This window comes from Opisthorchis viverrini (genome assembly GCF_000715545.1).
Source record: "Opisthorchis viverrini unplaced genomic scaffold opera_v5_90, whole genome shotgun sequence".
NCBI lineage: Eukaryota > Metazoa > Platyhelminthes > Trematoda > Opisthorchiida > Opisthorchiidae > Opisthorchis > Opisthorchis viverrini.
The window spans coordinates 355,808-356,446 of NW_008751743.1; the positions used below are offsets into that span (position 1 = coordinate 355,808).

Genomic DNA, 639 nt, shown 5'->3' on the forward strand with positions numbered 1-639 from the left:
AATCTGGTGGGAACACCGGATCAGCAATTCTGAAGTACGTCGAATGGTATTCGGGAGAAATAACTCACCCTCGATAGATGAACTGATCACACTGCACAGGTTGCGCTGGCTTGGCCACATGCTGCGTATGCCAGTCGACCGACTTCCTCGAAGGCCTCTTTTCGCCCAACCATGTGAAGGGTGGAAGAGAGCCAGAGGCGGTCAAGCAATGACTTGGCAGCGAAGTATGAAAGCCATTACCAGCAAACTCAGCTGCGCTGGTCACTGCCGTCTTCCTGGATGGGGACCCCGAGACGGGCCACATCAATCACTAGAGAGATTATCAGACATCGCCCAGTCGCGCCCTCAATGGCGTTCGTGCATCATAGCTATTGCCTTCAATGCATAGCTCCTTCTCCAACCAACCCCCCACTTGACAGCCCACTTACAGTGCTGGATTTATGCACCAATTTACCAGCTCGCGCGTGCAATGCGCAGCTACCTTCCCCCCCCCCAATCATCGGTGAACGAAACTGCGGTAGCTACAACCACTGTACGACGAGTACGCTGACAATGATGATGATGATGACTGCAAGGATAGGAAGAAAGCACTCAATACGTACTTGGTTGGCTTTCTGAGAATGACAACAGACTCAGTAA

General features: G+C 52.1%; 1 protein-coding gene across 1 annotated transcript in view; it reads right to left on the bottom strand.

Moving 5' to 3' along the window:
• The window catches only part of T265_04925 (hypothetical protein), a gene marked incomplete at both ends in the record, with an annotated part of 20,746 nt that extends 20,442 nt beyond the window's left edge, over nt 1-304 (bottom strand). The window contains one exon of the mRNA XM_009169793.1: nt 69-304. Within this exon, the coding sequence (XP_009168057.1) occupies nt 69-304 (236 nt within the window). The remainder of the gene's footprint in view (nt 1-68) is intronic.
• Between the last annotated feature and the right edge of the window lie 335 nt (nt 305-639).